This window comes from Chrysemys picta, chromosome 3, assembly GCF_011386835.1.
Source record: "Chrysemys picta bellii isolate R12L10 chromosome 3, ASM1138683v2, whole genome shotgun sequence".
NCBI classification, from domain to species: domain Eukaryota; kingdom Metazoa; phylum Chordata; order Testudines; family Emydidae; genus Chrysemys; species Chrysemys picta.
The window spans coordinates 155,673,590-155,692,969 of NC_088793.1; the positions used below are offsets into that span (position 1 = coordinate 155,673,590).

General features: G+C 45.9%; 1 protein-coding gene across 1 annotated transcript in view; it reads right to left on the bottom strand.

The window, feature by feature from the left end:
- Positions 1-3,080: 3,080 nt before the first annotated feature.
- The window catches only part of GALNT14 (polypeptide N-acetylgalactosaminyltransferase 14), a 192,735-nt gene continuing 176,435 nt past the window's right edge, over positions 3,081-19,380 (bottom strand). Inside the window, exons 13-15 of the mRNA XM_008175015.4 lie at positions 18,703-18,847; positions 7,279-7,398; positions 3,081-6,587 (exon numbers count right to left, since the gene is read on the bottom strand). Coding sequence (XP_008173237.1) covers positions 6,429-6,587; positions 7,279-7,398; positions 18,703-18,847 — 424 coding nt within the window. The 3' untranslated portion in view covers positions 3,081-6,428. The remainder of the gene's footprint in view (positions 6,588-7,278; positions 7,399-18,702; positions 18,848-19,380) is intronic.

Sequence of the window (19,380 nt, forward strand, 5' to 3'; positions counted from 1 at the left end):
TTTTGGCTTCAGGTGGAAGTGATTTCAATCCATAGCTACAGGGACAGATTGCAGCTGACCCTACCTAGGGGACTGAGGCAACATTTCTGTTGGTGTTAGGGTTTCAGAAAGCTATTAACTTGGGACCAGACCTGACCCAACACTGTCCTCCCTTTAAATACATGTTTCATATGACATTGTGTGCTTTTTGTTGTGCACAGCTAGATTCAGCAGAGATATATTTACATGAATTTTTCACATTAATCTACCACATGGCTGTGTATGTGTATTATATACAGGGGGAGACATCAGTTAACATGGCGACATATACAAAGAACAGGTGTGTGTTTGGTGGAGAGGAGTTTTGAAAGGGGATTGAACAAACATATACGTGAATGTGGACCATATCTTTTGTCAATCACAAAGCACTAATTTGGATTTCCTTAATTGGGCTAGCTGTTATTTAGCACCAAAGATGTAAAGAAGCTAGAGAGAAAAAGCAGCAGTCTTACCGGCAAACATCCCAGCAGCTCAAGCACACCTCCGGCTTCAACCTAATCCAGATTTTCATTAGACTCAGTTAGAGAGCATGTGCAAACCATCAGCTGTGACAGTGTTTTACTCTTAAATGGTTCCTAGGCACTTCTAGCCAATAACACAGCAGACACTTGGAAATTCTAACTCCATTAAAGTTGGCCCCTTGGGCTTCAGTTTAATCCAGTGATACTCAGGCCTCAGTGCTTCAGGAGCCAAATTAGTGACCGACATTACCCCAAACAGCCACAGTGGTGTCAATTCATTGTTTCATTTACTATTTAGATATGTATAATTCTCACAGCAAAATGACTGACCAAGTATTCTACAATTGGCTATTAACATAGTAAAAGCATCCTAATTGATTAATAATTAAATCACACAATGTTTTAATATCATGTGCTGAAAAGAGCCTATCACGGAGTGTGGGGGAGTCAGGGCTCTGCACCCCCCACTTCCTGCGATTCACCATGACTCTCAGCCAGCCAGTAAAACAGAAGGTTTATTAGACAATAGGAAAACAGTCCAAAACAGAACTTGTAGGTATGGACAACAGGACCCCCTCAGTCAGGTCCATCGTGGGGGGCAGGGAGCTTAGACCCCAGCCATGGGGCACTCACTCCATTTCCCCAGCCAGCTCCAAACTGAAACTCCCCAGCCTCTCCCCGGCCTTTGTCTCTTTCCCAGGCCAGGAGGTCACCTGATCCCTTTGTTCTCCAACACCTTCAGTTGGCACCAGGGTGTCGGCCATTCTCTGTGCAGACACCATCACACTGGCCTTCTCAAGCTCTGCAACAATCACACCCCCTTATTCCACCACCCTAGATACTTAAGAAATGCATAGGGGAAACTGAGGCACCCACACAGTATTCAGTGAAAACATGAACATTCCCACTTCATCACAGAGCCACTTGTGGCTCCCAAGCCTCTGTCAGAGTAACACTGGTTTAACCTACCTGCACACGTACCAGTATTATTTAACCCAACAGCTGATGGACTAAACATTGTGTAAAATGTTTCTATGTAGATAACATTGAAACCAGAGCTGAAAATGTAATTAAGAATAATTTATCCATGTGAATTGACCCTTACCTTTAGCAGTTCATGATTCTCTTGAATTTGTTATTAGAATTGTTTTCTTTATAATGTCTATGAATAATTCTTGGTCTGTAGTTTGATGTCTGAATAGCCAATGTCCAAAATATGAATGGGGCAGGTTAAATTTGATAGGACACATGAGTCCTATTGTAACTAGGGTTAGTTCTAGGGGAAGGCAATGAGGGCAGCTGCGCTGGGTGGCAACTTCAAGCGGGTGCCGTGCCACTTGGCTTTTTTTTGGTGTGTGTGTGTGCAAAACACCTAGGGCGGCTCCTCATTGTAACCCCTGTGGCCAGTGGTTTATCTGTCTGATCCATAAAGGATGCGAGTCTGTTACAGCAATAGAACCTGGTTCCTTAGCTCAAGCTATAGAGATTAGCATCCTTTAGCTCTGAAGGTTGCTCATATAGTGTGCTGGACAAGGGGGTGGCTGCCAACATATGGTATAATAAATAATAACACTTCGCATTTAGCTAGCACTCTACCTGTTCAAAGCACTTTACAATCATTAATACGGTAAGTCTCGCAAAACCTGTGTGAGATAGGTATATATTATTCTTATTTTACAGATGGGGGAACTCAGGCAGCACTGAAACCACTACTGCAATTAGTAGAAGAAGCAGGATTAGAACTCAGTACATTGACACTTAGGCACTTTCCTCGGGACCACATTCCCACTCCATGTTAAGTCTTTTCCATGACTGGATAATTATAAATCTTCAAATCAGAGTTCCTGTGTAGCCCTTTCATTTCTGAGTTATAAATTCACTTTCCATTTATTTTCCCCGACAACTGAGTAAAATGTGGTGTTTCAGCCACTGCTCTTGGCCTTAAACTCAATTGCTATGCTACTGACAGAAGGTGAAGGCAAAATAGGGTGACCAGCTAGCAAATGTACAACATCAGGACAGGGGTGGGGGGTAATAGGTGCCTACATAAGAAAAAGCCCCCAAAATAAGGACTGTCCCTATAAAATCAGGACATCTGGTCACCGTAAGGCGAAATGGCCTGAAATCAGGGGAACCAAATTATGATTTTGGGGAGGTGGGGAGTGTTTGTTTCCCCGCTTCACAACATCTTTCAGATTAGCTCTCATTAGGACATCAATTTATTTTATAATTATATTGTTAACATAACTTGTTCACCCAGGGTAGCTCATTTTAAAAGCAGCAGAAGGCTTTGTCCTTCTTTGAGTTTCCCGCTTTGGATCCAATTTTCCAGATGGCTTCCACTCAGGCACAAGGACAAGTGACTTACCCAAAGGTCACAAGCCCAGCCAGGATTAGAACCTTATCTTCTCTTCCTCGATCAGTGTAAAAAGCTGCCAAATAGCATTGCTGCTGAGAGCACAGAGGTATAAATATTAGAGCCTACTTAGACACCTTGTCAAAAGGCTCCCAGCTCCCGGTTTATGGCAGGTGGAATCATAATAAATATGAAGGGGAAAAAACAAACATAAAAAAAGCAAGTTAATCAGTAGCCAGAATATTTTAATAAGGTAATTAAACCTGTGGGGCTGAGTTGGATTTCACCAACACTTGCTTTTCTACTGCCACCCAAAGCAAGGCTTTTCATGAGAGAGAACATTCGCAAAGTGCTGGAGAGTTGCATGACTGCTCATACTGAGTTTCATGGGAGTCGTGCTGACGTTGCTCTAAATATGCTGCTGATCAGAGGGCTGATCTCGCGCTCTGGGCCACGAAACAGGCTTCAGATAAAGGGCTGCATGGTGGATGTGGGGGATGGACTCATCCCTCCAGGCTGCTCTGTGGTGGCTTCTGCAGCCTCAGGACTGCAATATACTTTGCAGCTGCTGTGCCTACAGTAGGTGGGTGGAGGGCTGGCTGATGCATTGTTGCAATTCCACACCTACATCCAGCTTCTCTGTGCCAAGCCTCCTCACTGGTGCCTGATGGAGCACCTGTGTAGCACAGCTCCACAGTCACAGGGGATGCAGACCCTATCTTTATGCTCTCTGTCGCCTGCCCCCAGCCATCTCACAGCAATTGCACTGCAATTAGAGCCTTCTACAGACCTGATTTGGCCCAGAGGGTTAGGCCCCTGGAATAGTATTCAGATCCACCTCACCATATCAGGGAAGTGAAGTGAATTTGAACCAAGAGCTTCTTCGAACGTACATCTACACACCTATACATAAGTGCAAATGCACCTACACTTCACATCTATACACAAATGCAGATGCACACACACATATGTACCTACACATAAATGGACACACCTACACTAACACACACATATACACATACACAAATGCACGTGTATACATGTGCAGTGAGGTAGCGCTTTGATTTTCTGCTAAGGTGAAAAACAGGGTTTGTTGTCCAAAACACTGGTTTTGGCCATCAGCAAAATGGATGTTTTGAACCCACGGTGGAAAATGATTTGTTAGCTGCACAATAGTTTCTTCACCCAGTTCTGGGCGGGAGCAAACCTGCTAAAGCAGAGAACTCCAGATTTAGAACCCAGAGCCAAGCTGTAAATCGATTGCCCGGAGAACGCTGGAGAGCAGCAGCAGTTCTTACCAAAAAAGTCAAAGGCAGCATTTTGTCTGCTTATTTTGCAGGGAGCAGAAACGATGCAGCATCCAGGTATCACAGTGCAAACACGACACAGGTGGGTTCAAGGTAAAACCCAAGCATTTGAGGGCTGCTTCGCCTCTTGGCCCCTCCCATCACTATTAGACGGTGAATTATTACAGCCTACCTGTCATCTGCAGCGGGAAAAGCAGTTACAATAGTCACTGGCTCAATTAAATAAGGTAACCAGCGAGGTCATTGACAGCTTTGTGAATTGGGTTTTCTTTTTTCCCCAGTTCTATTTTTAATTGTTTCGTTTTCCATCGGAAAGCTAAGCAATGAAAATGGTGCAATGCACTGCTGTGAAATGACGGCTTCCTTGAACCCTTTCACAATTCAAGTCCTTGAGGTTCACCCCATGATGGCGTATTTGATTAGTAACCTAGTCTGCAGCAGATGGAAAAGCAGATATACCCTGGGACCATGTGTAAATAACAAGAGCTATGCTGGTGCTGCGCTTGATGCCCAGGTGATTTACATGCATGGCTCCCTCCATGCCTGGATGGGAGAAGCTAGTGCAGAGAAATCCTATCCCTAGTACTATATCCAAGAAGATGGGCTGGGCAAACTGGATAATGGGGTGCTTCACCTCCAGGTCACAGGTTTGAAGCCGGCACAGATGATGGGACTTTTGTAGGAGCTTAAGTGATTCAGGAGCACAAATCTCATTGACTTTCAAGTCACTTAGACCTTTTTAAAAATCCCACCCAACGTTTGTTCTCAGAAGACATCTGTGTGGGGCCCTATGTGGAATGACTTGGTGAGTCCTATGCTGTTGGAAAGTCCTACTCCTCCATCCCCTTTTGCTATGCTGGGACCTAACCTGAAGACTGGCTCAGAAAGGACTGTTTCCCCTCAACTTCACATCCTGGGGTCTCCACTTCCCTCTCCCACTGAATCCCCTCACCCCACACAACCATTATGTTGGCATTTTACCTCTGGCCAATGCCTGCTTCCTGGAACCTAAACATGTCACCTCTACCATACCCATGAGCACTAATGGCCACAGGGGAGAGAGAACCCTCAGGGATCTCCTGAGCTGCGGCTTCCTGCTCAGTGATGCAGCTGGGGGAATCCCAAATCCTTCCTTCAACACTCACATTCTGGGAGGCAGCAACAGCTTTGGGGTGGTTTTCCTCTCTCCTGCTCTCTACAAAAGCCCTCTGCGTGACTCCCACCTGCATCTGTACCATGCAGAAAGAAGCCCCATCCCCTCAGGCCCCAGGGTCTTATGCTAGCACCAGCTTTTGTATTAAGCAGATTGGAAAACGCAAATATGGCACAATTACCTTCAAACAGCAAAATATTACTTGGGTGATGTAGTGTGGACATTTGAGTTACGCCCGATGTGAAACACGAGACATGTATTGAGGTTAATGGGGAATACTCAATGATCTTGGCTTGCCCGGGCCATTCAGACAGGAGAAGTAACATTGTTATTGCTCCCCTCATGTTGTCAGAAAGATTTGTAGATTTAGTGCGCTCAGATATTCGGCCCCCACGGTGTGGTTTGCTGGGTTCCATGCCTGGAGAGCAGAGAGCAGTGCAACCTCCCCCCGTCATCTTAATTCTGGTGTCACGCATCAGATGACAGCATGGACTCTCTGTACGCCATATGTACAGACTATGTACAAACAGGAACGTGCAATATAGCTTCATTCTAGCTGCCTGCAGAAGTCAAGCTCATTCACATTCATGAAAAGTGCAAAGATTACTTGGCATTTTCCGCTCGTCCCCCAGGCAACCATTTTTGTCTCCCTTTAGCATCTCCTTCCCCCACCCACCAGCATCCCCGCCACCCGTGCGGCCAACTAGACATGTGTCTCATTGTGTCCAGGTCTCCACTTTCTCTCCAAGGCTCTTCCACCAAAGTTTCCATCTTTGCAGTAAAACAATAAATACTGTACACACCGTATTTCAGTAGGGCCGTCCTCAGGCCTCAGCCAGGACTCAGTGTTATTGAAAGACATTTAGGGATTGGTTGTGTGTACTCATTGACTCTATCACCCCAACTGGCCACTAACTGCAGGTCACAGCTGACATCCCTTCTTCCACCTGGAGCTCCCCTGCCTCACCCTTTTTTACTCCTGCTCCCACCTCACAATGAACAAGGGCGCCCAATGGTTTTGCTGTTGAGTTCCCAACAGCCTCTGCTGTGTGCCATGGCTGCTTCCAATGAAGCTCTCGTGGCTGGTTTTGCTCGATGACTGCCATAGGCGGTCAGGACATCACCATGTCCCAGCGCTGACTCATGGCCGTGCTCTCACAGGGGTTGATGACGAGCTCTCTGGTGCTCTCGTTGGTGTCCCCCATCATTTCAGTGTCCAGGCAGAAGCGCGAGGCCATGTGCTCAATATGAGAACCAACTTTACCCCATCGCTGTGCAGGGAGACATGGGAAGAGGGATATGAGTGAGGGCTCAGGGGTTGGCGCTAGCAGTATCAACAGCTGTATAACAATAATCACCCTTTAGATATACTGGTGGCTCAACCCAAGCTGCAGCAAATACCAGGAGATGGCAGAAGATATTTAAACAACGAAATCATTCGATTCTGCTTGCCCTAGTCCTAGGAGGCGCTAAGCACCCACAGCTCCCACTGAAGTCACTGAGGACACTTCACAATCCTTGTCAGCAGTATTCATGTTAGGTGGTAGCCTCTTCCTAGCCTCCAGGCTTCAAAAAATAATACATCAACAAAGGTTTTCTCCTCTAGGTCTGTGGTTCAAACGCCACCCAGAACATTAACTCCTGAAACATGGTAGCATCTGATGGCTGGCAGGCAGCCTGTGTGCAGTGAGCTGCTGGTTTCAGTTGGGTTTCTAATGGGCAATGTCCTCATGGCCAGCGGCACTAAGAGCCATGCTCACTGACACACTCAACTGAGAGGCCAAGGATTGAATGGGCCATAGAGACTCCACTGCTGCTAGCGCAGTATCTCCAGGACCCAGAACGCACTGGTGGGATGATGTGGGGGAAGCTTATACTGCCATCGCCAGTGCTGTACCTGCTCTGGGGATAAACAGGACTCCAGGGCTGTCAAAGACAGCAACAGATCAATCAAAGACTCACCTGTTTGCCGTCACTTTCTTTGCATGGTGACAGCAGCACTTGGGAGCCCGGGAAGAGGGTGTGCACTGACAAGCAGAGCTGCTGCTGGCGGACCTGATGGTTGTATGTGTACGTCCATTCCTGGAAGGAGAGAGAGGAGAAACCAGGACAAAATCAAACTCATTTTTTAGCATCCTTTCACCCTGAACGCTGGAAACGAAACAGTCTCAAGACCTAGGGAGAGCTGCTGGGAAAAGGCCCTGTGAGGGGAGGGGCTCAAAGAGAATGAGGGGTGAGGGCAATAGCGGTAGAAAAGATGATCCCTTCTCTCCAGTAGAGGAAGAGAGACAGAAATGGTGCCCTTTCCTTTAAGTGGGATAGGATGCTTCCCCTATGGTGTGGGTGGGGTGAGGAGGAGGACATGAGGTGTAGCAGATTTTGCTAGTCACCTGGGGTCTAATCCAGCTCCCATACAGTTCAATGGCCAAACTCCCCCTGATGCCAATAGTGCAGAAGGGAGCCCCAAAGGTTTAAAGCGATCACACACATTAACAACTAGTTATGGTGCGCTGCCACCATGTCATTCTTGCTGATCAGTATCATCTTATTATTTCCCTGTGGTTCTCCCACCCCCTCTGCTTGTTGTAGACAACTGTGGTCTCTCATTTTCTACTTACGTTGTAAGTTATTTGGCGCAGGGACTGTCTCTTTGTTATGTTTGTACAGCGCCTGTTTCATGACCGCCAAATAGATAGTAATAGGAGCGTGAGATGCCTGGGTCGGGTGGTGCTCCCCCTCCCATTCAGGAGGAATTCCTGTTGGCTTCAATGGGACTTACTGCTATCCCTAGAGGGGAGGGTCGAGTGTGCTAGTAGTTATTGGCCCATTAATGCCCTCGCTGTTTTTGTGGCAAGCTTTCTCCCAGGAACGTTTCCCTCTCTGGGCAGGGTTCCTTTTATTCGGGTCTCATCCATTGCTTGCCTCTATGTATATGTTAACCGGGTGTACAAGACAGGAGAGGTGGGAGGGAGGCAACAAGACAGGAGAGGTGTGAGGGAGCTGATGTTGACTTAGAGAGAAGCAGGGAGGAGCCGCAGCTGTTTACAGATCACCCAGTATATGAGAGGTACTAGACTGAAGTGGGTCAGTGGAGAAGCCTCCAGTGCTTGGAGCAGTGACTTCCAGGCTGGTACTGGAAGATGGAAAGGCTGCTCCATGAAGCCCTGCAACGCTTTGTTAATGCAAAGGGAATTAATGGAGAATGAATGCCCTGATTTTCAGAGGTGCTCAGCACCTGCAGCTCCCATTGACTTTGATTTGTAAAGGTTTCAGGCCGCATTAGTTTGCATTATTATAGAGAGAGAACACCTTCTTCCCTCAATATTGCAACACAATATGGTCAGCCGTTCTAACCCCTTTGATATGAAGATAGACAGCAACAGGTTTTTAGCTCCTGGGCATATAAATTCTTTTTGATCTCGGCATTTAGCCACCTGAAAAGAAAAACGTGCATGGTACAAAAGGCCCAAGCTTACAAAGACTTTACACTTTGCCTCACATTTTTGTGCTTCTTAGGACCAGCGTCCACCATCTTCTAACAGAAATCAAAGCTGGCTGCTTAAACAGGCTGCCCGCAGGCTTGTCGGAGAGAATTGCCCAGGATTTCAACACAAGCAAGAAGCATGCATTTTGGAGACATATACTGCGCCCAAAGGGCCTTTTGGCAGCTCTTTTTTCTTTGTCAGAGTTCACCTCATCCTACAGCTATTGAATCCCAAACATTCTACCGTACGTGCTGTCAGCTGCTGTGCAAGCTACCAGCCTGGGAAATTGTGTGCCAAATTAGTCCTGCATCTGTCAAGAATCAAGCCCCCGGGGCCAAATCCAACACCTGTTCTTGGCGTCTGTACCTCCCATAAACTGCTCTGAAAACTGACGTCACTCTCTTAACCAATTCTTCTTTGAAATGAAGGTAGGCCCAAGCCCAAACCATGGCTCTGAACATGCCTAACTTTGGGGGAAGTTAACTTTGCCCCTCCAAGTCATTGCTCTGGGCCCCCACTGATTCACAGAGTATTACCTTATTACACCAATAGCCCCATTGGCTTCAACTGGACTACTAGAAAAATGTACTATTCCAGTGAGTCTCAGCTTTCTCCACACCAGGAGCTCCTTTCTATACTGCAACCCCACCTCCTTACACACCTCCCCTCTAAACGGGACTAGCCTCCCATTTAGCAATATGGAACGGATGACCCCCGTGATGAGACGCTCATCCACTACTCTTTGTAAAGCCGTAGACATGAGCCCTTTATAAACAGGTTTATACAGCAGCAACACAATAGGGAATCCTCAACCGGTTTGAAACTGTGATGGGGGAAGGAGAGGGGCAATAAGAACCAGTTTCAAAGTCATCATGATCCAAGCCCCCTTTCTTAAGGATTGGATTGGTAATGGGAGAACATAAGAATGCTCATACTGGGTCAGACCAAAGGTCCATCTAGCCCAATATCCTGTCTTCCAACAGTGGCTGGAGCCAGCTGCTTCAGAGGGAATGAACAGAACAGGGCAACTATTGAGTGATCCATCCCCTATTATCCAGTCCCAGCTCCTGGCAGTCAGATGTTTAGAGACACCCATAGCATGGGGTTGCATCCCTGATAGGGTGACCAGACAGCAAATGTGAAAAATCGGGACGGGGGTGGGGGGTAATAGGAGCCTATATAAGAAAAAGACCCAAAAATTGGGACTGTCCCTATAAAATCGGGACATCTGGTCACCCTAATCCCTGACCATCTTGGCTAACAGCCATTGATGGACCTATCCTCAATGAACTTATCTAATTCTTTTTTTGATCCTGGTTATTCTTTTGGCCTTCACAACATCCTCTGGGAATGAGTCCCACAGGTTGACTGTGTACTGCATGCAGAAGTACTTCCTTATGTTTGTTTTAAACCTGTTCCTATTAATTTCAGTAAGTGACCCCTGGTTCTTGAGTTATAGGAAAGGATAAATAACACTTCCTTATTCATTTTCTCCACACCATTCATGATTTTATGGACCTCTATCATATCCCCCCCTAGTATTCTCTTTTCCAAGATCAACAGTCCCGGGTTTTTTAATCTCTCCTCATATGGAAGCTGTTCCATACCCCTAATCATTTTGTTGCCCTTTTCCAATCCGAATGTATCTTTTTTGAGATGGGGTTACCAGAACTGCATGCAGTATTCAAGGTGTGGGCATATTATGGATTTATATATTTTCATTATAGTATTTTCTGTCTTATCTATCCTTTTCCTAATGGTTCCTAACATCCTGTTAGCTTTTTTCACCACTGCTGCACTTTGAGCAGATGATTTCAGAAAACTATCCACAGTGACTCCAAAAACTCTTTCTGAAGTGGCAACAGCTAATTTAGCTCCCATAGTTTTGTATGTATAGTTGGGATTATGTTTTCCAATGTGCATTACTTTGCATTTATCAACATTGAATTTCATCTGCCATTTTATTGCCTAGTTACCCAGTACAGTGAAATACCTTTGTAACTCTTTGCAGTCAGCTTTGGATTTAACTATCTTGAGTAATTTTGTATCATTTGCAAATGTTGCCAGCTCACTGTTTTCTCCTTTTCCCCCTCCAGATCATTTATGAATATGTTGAATAGCAGTGGTTCCAGTACAGATCCTTGGGGGATCCCACTATCTACCTCTCTCCACTGTGAAAACTGACCGTTTATTCCTATCCTTTGTTTTCTATCTTTAACCAGGTACTGATCCATGAGAGGACCTTCCCTCTTTTATCCCATGGCTGCTTATTTTGCTTAAAAGTCTTTGGGGAGGGACCTTGTCAAAGGCTTTCTGAAACTCCAAGTCCACTGTATCCAGTGGAACACCCTTCTCTACATGTTTGTGGACCCCCCTCAAAGAATTCTAATAGATTGGTGAGGCATGGTTTTTCTTTACAAACGCCATGTTGACTCTTCCCCAACATATGGTGTTCATCTATGTGTCTGATAATTCTGTTCTTTACTGTAGTTTCTACCAGTTTGCATGGTACTGAAGAGAGGCTTACCCGGACATAATTGGCGGGATTGCCTCTGGAGCTATTTTTAAAAATCGGCATTGCATTAGCTATGCTTCAGTCATCGGGTATAGAGGCTGATTTGAGCTCACAGAAGGGCGTAAATGTTCAGAGGGCCCTCTGAACTATCTGAATATCAGGTGGGAAATCTCAAGACAACTCCATGGGCCTGACTTTTTAGACCTGATGATCTCCCACAGCCTGAGCTGAAGTCAACTAAAAAAAAAAAAAAAAAAATCAGACTCTTTGAGAACCGCTTCTCTCGTGGCATTATGGCACTTTCACTTTCAGCCCTAGTGCTGAAAAGGTGCAAGAAAAGGAAAAATACTGGAAAAAATAAAGTGAACTGAACACTTTTGAACTTGCAAGATGCTTTGCTTTGAAATATGGGTGTGGGCAAAGGCCTATGTGGGTTCTTATTTTATCCCATCCTGTACAACCCTTGTTTGGATCATTTCAGGTAAGTATACCTACTACTTCTTCACAATAGACCATTTTATCTTTCCCTCAGGTTCTTAATGGATCAGGTAAAGGTAGGTACACAGTAGGGCTGAGTACAAGCTTCAACTCTCATATGATCTAGGGCTGGAGGTGCGCAGAGCTTTCTGGGATAGCTGTGAACAGGGGAGTCCCCATAGAGTGTACCAGATGTAAAGGCAGCAGATTGTCCAGAAGAGGCCACTCTGCAGGCTGAGGGCCTACCACGGATGGGATGTGACAGTAGACATGAGCTGATGCAGAGACTACAGTTACAGCTTTTCAAAGACAAGCCAGCCTCTTGTTACAAGGTGGTGGAATTGTGTTTGTTAGTGAGGGGCGGGGGGGAGAGGGGGCTGGATAGAGCAGAGAGGGTCACAAGCTGGTCACAATAAATGGTGATGCACCCCATGTGCTAAATGCTTTCCTCTGAAATCCCAGCTATACTAACTCCAGCTGAGACTTGGGACTGTTTTTCAAAGCTTTAACATCATTCAAGGAGGCATCTGTCACTGCTACTCAGCATCGTTATGAATTAACAACATGATTTTAAATCGTCACCTTCGGCTTAGTGTAGGCTGGCTGACATATAAAAAGAACGCCTCTCAGCCAATCAGAGAGCAGCCAGCTGGAAGCCCTAGATAATGCGGGAAGCCTAGAGAGGGTCTACCATTGAGATACAAGAGCGCAGCTGTGCCCTGAGGCTGGAGAAGGAACAAGGTAAGGAAAGGTTAAAGCAAATCATTCGTGGAGAAGCCTGAGATGATCTCAGTTTATTATCTTATTAATATGAATAATTAATAACTCAATGTAACATTATAATTAGCATTCTATAGGCCCATCCATCCAAGGCTCTCCACGTGCCTCACTGCTATTAGTCGATCAGCTTTTCTCATGCCCCAGTGAGGTAGGTATTATAATCTCCATCTTACAAAGAGGGAAGCTGAAGTACAGAGAGGTGACATGTCTCAACTAAGATCACTTAGGGCACCAACACTGGAGCAGGGGTGAGAACTCCCAGGGTCGGCTGACTTCCAGTCACCTACTCTAACTATTACATTACACTGTCTCCCAGTACAGTGAGCAGCTTGGTTTTTAATTTGTTTTAAAAAGTTCACATGGCCAGAGCAGGGGCAGTGCAATAGTATACTTAATAAATTGCCCAGGGAGGTTGTGGAATCGCCATCACTGGAGACTTTTAAGAGCAGGTTAGACAAATACCTGTCAGGGACGGTCTAGATAATATTTAGTCCTGCCATGAGTGCAGGGGACTGGACTAGATGACGTCTCAAGGTCCCTTCCAGTTCTATGATTCTATGAATCCTTTGTGTGCTACCCTCTACCAAGTCCATCTAAGGCCACACCTTTAAAGTACTAGCCTTTATTTGCAGTCCCCCGGGAAGGCTGATATTAAATGCCAAGAGCCTCCCAGGGGCCACTTTAGAAGATGTGTTGAACATGCCAATGCAGTCAAGTGAGGTGAAAGGAGAGCTGCTCTCAACACTTCCATTAGCTCTCCAGTCCCTATTTTGCCACATAAGCCAGAGCATGTGTTTTCAGTAAGTAGATGTTGCCTTAATTCTCCACATCTATTGGCCCCAATTCTGGACTAGGCTGCTGCCTCTCTGCTGCGACTGATCCACCATCAAGTCACAGCTAAGTTGGCCTAACTGTTCCCAGTGAATATACCAGGTGTAGGGCACTTCCCTGGGAAGTGTGTGACTCAGTGGCCCTGCACTGCCCCTGTCGCAGTATCCAGTGTAGGGGAATGCCAGGGAAGCAGCAAGAGAGGGAGAGGGCATGCTGGGAAAGGGAGGCGCTATGAGCAGAGTGCTCTGCTCTCAGCTATTCATTCAAAATTGCAATAAGTTAGAACACCCCTTAGGGCAAACACTGAGGTCTTAAAGTCATCTTTGCTCCCCCCACTTGCACCCTGAGAGGCACAGCTCAGAGTTGGGACCACTGCATTTAGCAGGATTACAGTAGGATCCTGGGGACCTGGATTCAGTGGTCCAAGAAGGTCCTAAGTCCTAAGTACGAGGGAGTCTCTTCACTACCGGCCGGTCTATCCAGGAGGGGTCAATGGGGAAGATCAAAAATTCTAATCAGGTGAGGTTGGATTGAGCAAGGAGGCAGAGTTCATTGGGGCGTGGGCAAGGAAGATCAAGGAGCTCATTCAGGAGGGACAGAGAGAGGAAGAGTCTGAGAGGCAGAGCAAAGATTTAGGAGGAAAACTCTGTGAGGGGGGATGGTTCTGATGTTTTTCAGACCCTGAAAGTTTTGGTGGATCCACAGTTTTTGTAGTACTAGTCCTGCCCTCGGATGGCTAGCAGTGAACCGCGAACTTTGGGACAAAGCTGCCACGTCAGGTCACCATGCTGTAGTTCCCTCGTATTTGGACGCAATGACGCAGCATCACAGTGTTCTGTCGGAGAGTGGCAGCTTCCCTCTCCTAACGCACAGTCATCTTGCTGCTGCCGATGACGTGCTCAAGTGTATCGAGGCCTAAGAGGCTTCTGATTTTTGTTCTCAAGCATGTCAGGCTGCCGGGAACTGCTAATGATTAATGGGTTTATTAAATGAATCCCAGAGTCAGAAATCTATTCCAAAAAGGTTCCTGCACAGCCTAATATCAACTGATGCTCCATTACAACAGAAAACAAATGCACAAGCCAACCAGTGACATCTTCATTAGATGATCCAGGGCAAAATTACGATCAATTATTTACTCCCTAATGCATTTTGCTGGTGAAGAGCTAAATCAATCAATTCCTTTAATAAATGAGACACAAGATGGAAAAATACCAAGCTTCTGGCCGGGAGCACTGTAGAGACAGCACACTCAGCCCTGGGAAATCAGCATCTAGTCCTGCTCCACAGAACTCCCTCCACACAGCTGAATTAAGGTCTGGCATCCTTGGACTCAGCAGGGAGTGATGCTACACCTTCCTCACCAGAGGGGAGAATGCCACAGTGCAGGGAGGGAGGGATGGGACCCAAGAGAGAGGCGGCCTGGACTCTCCTGGCTCTGCCACTGATTCACTGTGACAAATCAACACATGGCTATCATTTTCAAAGGGGCTTAATTATCACGTGACAAATTTGTCCGTGCCTCAGTTTCTCCACCTCTAAAATAGGCATTATACTATACTACATCAGAAGGGTGTTGTGTGAATTAAGGTTAGATCCTCAAAAGGTGTAAATCTGCCTAGCTCCTAGATCCACTGAACTCAATGGAGCTTCATCAGTTTATACCACCTGAGGATCTGGCTCCTAATTCATTAATGTTTGCCAAGGCCTTTGAGAGCATTGTATGGAAGGAGCCATGGAAGTGCAAATAAGTAACCAATATACTACTACTAATACTCATGGGGAAAGGTCTTGGACAGACAGGATCCTTGCAATGGATTTGGTGCACATTGAGAAACACACCCTTGTTTTGGATAAACCCATTTTCCAAATAATCAAGCTTTGATTAAACAAGATTGGATTCAACTATGATAGGATATAATTGACAGGAACTGCACTGTTTTCTACAGCCATCAATGCACACAAGCAGGATTTTGAATTACTGCCTATTCTATATTTTGCGATCTGTTAATGGCAGTCCCAACGGCAATGCACACAGTTAGGCTTTACCTACACTAGCACTTTTGTCGGTCAGAGGCGTGAAAAACACACCCCTGACTGACAAGTTTCTCCTACAAAAGTGCTGGTGTGGACAGCACTATGTTGGCAGGAGATGTTCTCCTGCCGACATAGCTAACGCTGCTCATTGGGGTGGTTTAATTATACTGGCAGGAGAGCTCTCTCCTGCTGGCAAAGAGTAGCTAAATGGGAGATCTTATAGCAACACAGTTGTAACAGTACAGACAGTGCCACTGTCAGGATCCGTAGTGTACAGATAGCCTTAAGGGACAGAGTATGGTAATTTCCAACATTTTTGTGGGAATCTAAACTATGAAGGAACACTGTCAACTTCACAAATCATATTTTTGTGTCTACCTACTTTAGTTACAAGTAACACCTACGATCACTACAACTGCCAGAGATTGCAAATCATTTTTTTTCTATTTTTGTCTGTTTGCTTTGTGCATTTGTTACTATTTTGTGTATCATCCGTTTCACTGTTTTCTGCAGAGTTAGTCCTAGAGCTAGACAAAAAATGGAATTTTCATCCCACAGGAAAATTTGACATTTTGAAACTATTTTGCACCTTGAATCACAGCGGGAAGTCGAAATGTCACAAAGTGTTATGGAACAAAAAATTCTGAAAAGTATCTAATCGGAAACGTTAAAACAAAAATGTCGTTTCCTTTTGATCAAAAATGTTAATTTGATATGATGAAATCGTCGTTTTTCATTCAAAATATCATGACATTGAAAATGGTGTTTCATTTTGAAATGTTGGCTTAAAGCAACATTTTTCATTCTGATTTTCCCAACTGGAAAAATTTGAAAATGGCATCAAAATGCATTGAAAATTCCAGGCTTGACTAGAACGCATTTTCTGAGAGAAGTTTTTCAGCCAGCTCTGGTTAAGCCTTTCCCTGATGTTTGTGTGGAACTTCTACACAGCAGCAAACAAAAGAAAAATATTTTTAAAACCAGGATAATGTGACTGTTATACTATAAAAATTGTCACAGAAATTCTGGGGTAACACCTGGAATCCAACTTGCCATTGTCTATTTAACAGCACAGAAAAGTAGGCTTTTTGCATGTATTAGAGATGTAGAATGGTAGGTATAATGCATATACAATGGCAGGCCTGATTTGCACATGCAAATTAGGTAAATCTGCAGCAATATAGCCACTGTTGGTCACTTATGTGACTAATTACCCACTGTGCATGTGTAACCCCCACACACTTAGGCTATGTCTACACTACAAGCTAGAGGTGTGGTTCCCCTGCTCATGTACACATACTCGCACCAGCTACCATAAATCGCAGTGTAGCTATGGTAGCATGGGTACTGGCAGGTTAACTGTGCCTCCACTGCTGCTACCTGTGCTACTGTAGTTACACTTCTACTTATGCTTGCCTGATGAGAGTTAGCATGAGTATGTGTACACAAGCAGGGGAATCCCACCATGCGGGCTGGTACGTTGATGCAACAGCGCCTCCTTTGGCCACGTAGAGTGTTGCACCAGAGTTCACTCAGTCTGGCTGGGATATGTGGTTTTCTCTTTAACCTTGGTGGGGTCAGCTGGTCCTGGTATCCAGGGGGTCTGGATTCTCCCTCAGTTCTTAAGTCTCTCAGGGGCTAGTATGGGAACCCAGGACTGCCAACTCCATGAGGTTGCAGCTCAGCACCCTTAAGCCAAACAGGAAGAATTGGGCCTCTACAACTCTTCCTGCTGCACCCTGAGCTCCTTCCTACCTTCCCATAGGCTTTTCAGCCTGTTGGTCCAGTTGTCCTTTCTCAGGATGTGGACTCTGCAAGGCTCCTCAGCAGCTTGCTGGCAGGAGTTTCCTTCTCCAGTTTGCTCGCTCCTCTGGCAGCAGCCCTGCCCTAGTGCCTCCCAGCTCTTTTATTCTCACAGCTGCTGTGAAGCAGCCAATCAACCTGGGGCAGCAGTACTTAACCCCTTGGCTGCAGGGCCAGCATGGGGTATATACTCCCCATGACACACCCCTAGCTCACAGTGTAGACAGAGCTGCAATTATTGCATTTGTGTGCACAAAGTAAGTGTACAGCTGCATACTATCTATTTGTACAGCTCCCATAGAATATCAGGGTTGGAAGGGACCTCAGGAGGTCATCTAGTCCAAGCCCCTGCTCACAGCAGGACCAATCCCCAGGCAGATTTTTGCCCCAGATCCCTAAATGGCCCCCTCAAGGATTGAACTCTCAACGCTGGGTTTAGCAGGCCAATGCTCAAACCACCGAGCTATCCCTCCCCCTCCAATCACTGGAGTATCTGAGCACCTCATAGACCTTAATGAACTTGTTTTCATAGCACCTCTGTGGAGTAGGGAAGTGTATTATCCCTGTTTAACAGAGGGGGAACTCAGCCTTGAAGAGATTAAATGACTTGCCTAAGGTCACACAGGAAGACAGTGGCACAGACGGGATTTAAACCCAGATCTTCTGAGTCCAAAGACCTCAGCAGAAGATCACCCTTTCTGTTCGAATGTATCTGAGAATCTGGAGCAGAGAACACATGCTGATTGATGTTGCATATTTCTTCTCTCAGTGAGAATTTGAAAAATAAATGAGGTCACGCTCATTAAGCTCTTGCTAGTTTAATGGGCAATTTAATATTGAATGAATGCAGACTATGAAGTTATAAATACCATCTCAATTCAGTACATTTTGAAATAGAAAGAGGAGTAAATAGGTCGGAAAGATGAGGGGAAATTATAGTTCTCATTTTCTTCCTCTGATCTCTGCATTTGAATTGCATGTGAAAAGCAGAGACGTCTGGGTGAGCTGAGCTGCCAATGAAGAGTGCTCAGTGCAGCTCAGGAAAGGCGGGTTAGGGCAAAGGTGGTCTTAGGTCATCTTTGCATTCACTTAACTCTGGGGCTGTCCGGTTGCAGGGCTAGTCGCCTGGTGGCTGCGGCAATTGACAGGGACTGCCAATGGCCCCAAGTGATTTTGATTGATTGATTGATTGATTGGCAACTGGGGATGATCAGGAGTCCCTCGTCACACCTCCACCCCCTTTTCCCAACCACTGGGAAGGGAAGTGGTACTCAGTGCCACTCAGAGATTGCCCTGCAGGGGGCAATCTTCCAGCAGCCGACTATGCGGGCAAAGCTGCCCCCATAAACTGGAGGCTCAGGGCCCCTGACGGATCAGCTTTAAGATCCCAGGTGAACTCTGATGTGTAGCTCAGCTTTCCTTTCATCTGTATTAGAGGGGCAGGCCTAAAACAGTTACCTGTGCCACTGCTGCCACACCTTTGCTGCTGATGCAGGGATTTAAGCTGAGGACGGGGAACTCCTGATCCTCAGACTTCTGGGACTCCAGACACCTCTGTCTCTGCCGGATCATTCCAGACTGATACAGTGATTCCTCGGGAATCCTGGGAAAATAACCCAAGATGATGTTACAGTACCTGCTGTAGACATGCCTGGCATTCAGAGAAAGGTGAGGCTGTTCACCTAGTTGGATGGATTCGTTTCTGAAACGAAGAACTGCAAGGCCCATCACAGTGATGAGTCGCTATGCGTATTACAGAGGACGGATATTTCCATTGCAGAACAGGTATCTCATAATGGACTGAGCATTCCTATGTGGCATCACTACAGGAGATAGACTAAGAGCATGGCATACGGCAAATACAGCAGACAGAAATAAATTGGGTGCCTGTTAAAGGTCTGTCTTTGACTCACAAGTGTGAGAGAACCTCAAATTCAGCTGCCCACCAGTCTCTCTCTCAGTGCAATGCCTCTTTGTATGAAGAAAGCTTTATCCAGTAAGAGCTCATCTACACATGATATGCTACAGCAGCACAGCTGCACCGCTTTAGCACTTCAGTGTAGATATTACCTAGGCTGATGGGTGGGGTTCTCTCATTGGCTTAGGTAATCCACCTCCCCGATAGGTGGTAGCTAG